The sequence below is a fragment of the Strix aluco genome, chromosome 2 (genome assembly GCF_031877795.1).
Source record: "Strix aluco isolate bStrAlu1 chromosome 2, bStrAlu1.hap1, whole genome shotgun sequence".
Classification (NCBI taxonomy): Eukaryota; Metazoa; Chordata; class Aves; order Strigiformes; family Strigidae; genus Strix; species Strix aluco.
This window is the reverse complement of record NC_133932.1, coordinates 9141904-9144436: the sequence shown is the minus strand read 5'-3', so window position 1 is coordinate 9144436 and position 2533 is coordinate 9141904. Positions and strand designations below refer to the sequence as shown.

Here is a 2533-nt window from a genome sequence, read left to right as displayed (position 1 = left end):
GCAGAGGATCAGTTTTCCCCTGTTCATTGTATAGCTTAACACAACAACCCAGAGAACTAAATTCTTTTTTTCAATTAGTACCTTAGCTTTAGTAAGCTCAGCTATTTGGTCAGTATTCAGGGAAAAAGTTTTGTACTTGTTCTGCACCTTTATATTTTAAATCCTGGAACCACGTTCTGTTCAGTAACCTATTGATTTTGATTTAAATGGCATATATAGCACGGTATATTTAGTACATACTGTGTTGGAAAGACAATTAAAATTTAATGTAAATATAATTTTCTTTTAGATTGAAGATCATGATCCTGCATGCTCAGTACTATAGGTCATATTGTATCTTGAATTCAGCATCCAGTCTCCAACACAAATATTTCTACAAAACCCCACATGATCTAATATTTAGATGTATGAGGGTGAAGGCCATATTGCTTTTTGTTTCAGCAAAGAACAATGAAATCATACCTCCAGCTGTGGCCATCTTTTCCCCATCAAAGCAAGAGAAGAGCTAGGCCACGCTGGTATGTCTTGCCTCTGATTTCCACCCTGATCACCTGAAACTGTTCTGGAAGGTGAATGGTGCTAAAAGGACAGAAGGGGCACAGACAGATGAATTTTCCACACAGAATGAAAGTACCTACTCATTGACCAGCCAACTGAGGATCTCAGCCCAGGAATGGTTCAACCCTTTGAATTGTTTTGAGTGTGTTGCCAATTTTTTAAGAATGGAACACTGGAATCAATACACAAATTCATCTACAGTGATGCTGGTGAGTAAAATATATGTGGGTGTGGGGTCATCCTCTGAGGCTCCTATATCTAGAGTAAGCAATCATTACTGAAATGTTTCTTGCCAGTCTACTACACTTAACTCAGACCTGTTATTCCCCAGGAAATTGAGACTAAGCAGAGGAATCCAATCCTGTTCTTCTCCAAACTTGATTCAAGCCATGTAATTCTCATTCCCACACCCACATTATATGAGTGATTGTACAAACAGAGCACTTTAAAAGTGGTGCTGATACATATCTGGGCTCAAATAATATCCCTTATTTCTTTTCTTCTGTTTTTTGATTGCAGTATCTTCAAAGGTAAGTTAAACCATTGATGTTTTCCCCTATTGACAATGAGTTTGTTTATCTATATGTACACCTGTGTATGCAAAGAGAGATGTGTCTTGTGCATATGTCTCAATGTGTCCTGTGTTTGCTTTTGCTGGCAGGCACAGCTATTCAGGCGTGGGTGCAGGATTGTACATGTGTGGACACATGTGTTCATGTTCCTGTTGAATACATATGCATGTATGTGAACATCCAAATTCTGTCTATTGTCAGTAAATCTTCCATGAGACTGGCTGCTAGAACTCAACATTTTAGCATAAAAATACCACTTAGAGCGGCAGACCTACCTGTAGCATAAAGTTGTATGTTGATATTCTAGCAAGCAGTTAGAACACTTTGCTAAGTCACTGACCCCACATTCTGCAGTATGTTATCTCCTTAAATATACTGCAGAATTAGTATAAATTATATTTCCATAAGAAAGACTCCAAATCCAGTTTCATCTAATGCCCCCAAACTCTCATCCTTCAGACCAATTCCTAATCAGTCATCCCAATGTGAATGTAAAAAGTCTAATACAATTACTAGTTAACATGATATTTCAGCTAAGGGCAGCCAAGTTATAACTTGTGCAAATAAGCACTGAACAAGTTCTCCTAATCACCAGAATGAAAAAAAGAAGTCCTTATCTAGTAAAGTTTTCTGAAGAAATGTTTTTTTCTCTGTTGTTTTTTATTTACTGCTTTCTCCCTTACTTCTCAGAAAGCTATCAGAGAAGCGCTACAGCTGGGAAGTTTGTGTACATCATGCTCATTTTCCAGAGTGTTTTGTATGGGATGTTTGTGATGGGGCTGATGCTTAGGACCAAGGAGAGGAACAGAGTTCTACTCTGTACACATTTGTCCTAACTCATTCTAACTGTACAAGAGACCACTTCGGACAAAATGGTGTCTTGAAGTTGATATTTATATAAATCCACTTCTCTGAAATTATATTGTGTCTCTCATCATTTTCAAAAGAACAAGCCAGTGAGAACAAAGGGGAGGGTTTTAGACAAAAAGAAGGAAAGAACGCCAGGGAGATATTACACAAGACAATGAATGAAGTATTACCAAAATGTGTGGTCTTTTCAAAGAAGAGAGTAAAAAAAGAAAGTTATGAAGAATAAGAAAATAAGAAAAATAAGAAAGACCAAGAAAAGCAAAGGACGAAAGTAAAAAGGATGCAACTCAGAAGGGAAGAGAATCTAATCTGGGGGAGAGGAGGAAAGGGAACCAGAGTGCGATTCTTTAAAGCTGTGTTTGTGGGCACCATTTCTGTGCAGCATAAACTGTAAAACCAGGGGATTAGTAATCCTGGAGAGTGTTTCTGGAGATCTTTCAGATTTTGCATCTCATTAAGCTATTACCTTATGGCACAAGTTAAACAATTGGTAATTCAGAGGTAGCTCACTCAGGAATAAATGGAGAAGAGAG

The 2533-nt window shown here is 37.7% G+C and overlaps 1 gene segment (V, D, J or C); it reads left to right on the top strand.

Moving 5' to 3' along the window:
• Positions 1 to 407: 407 nt before the first annotated feature.
• On the top strand, positions 408 to 2047 carry LOC141920010 (T cell receptor beta constant 2-like). The segment is given in 2 exon segments: positions 408 to 767; positions 1821 to 2047. Coding segments are annotated over 2 exon segments (506 nt in total).
• The last annotated feature ends 486 nt before the right edge of the window (positions 2048 to 2533 follow it).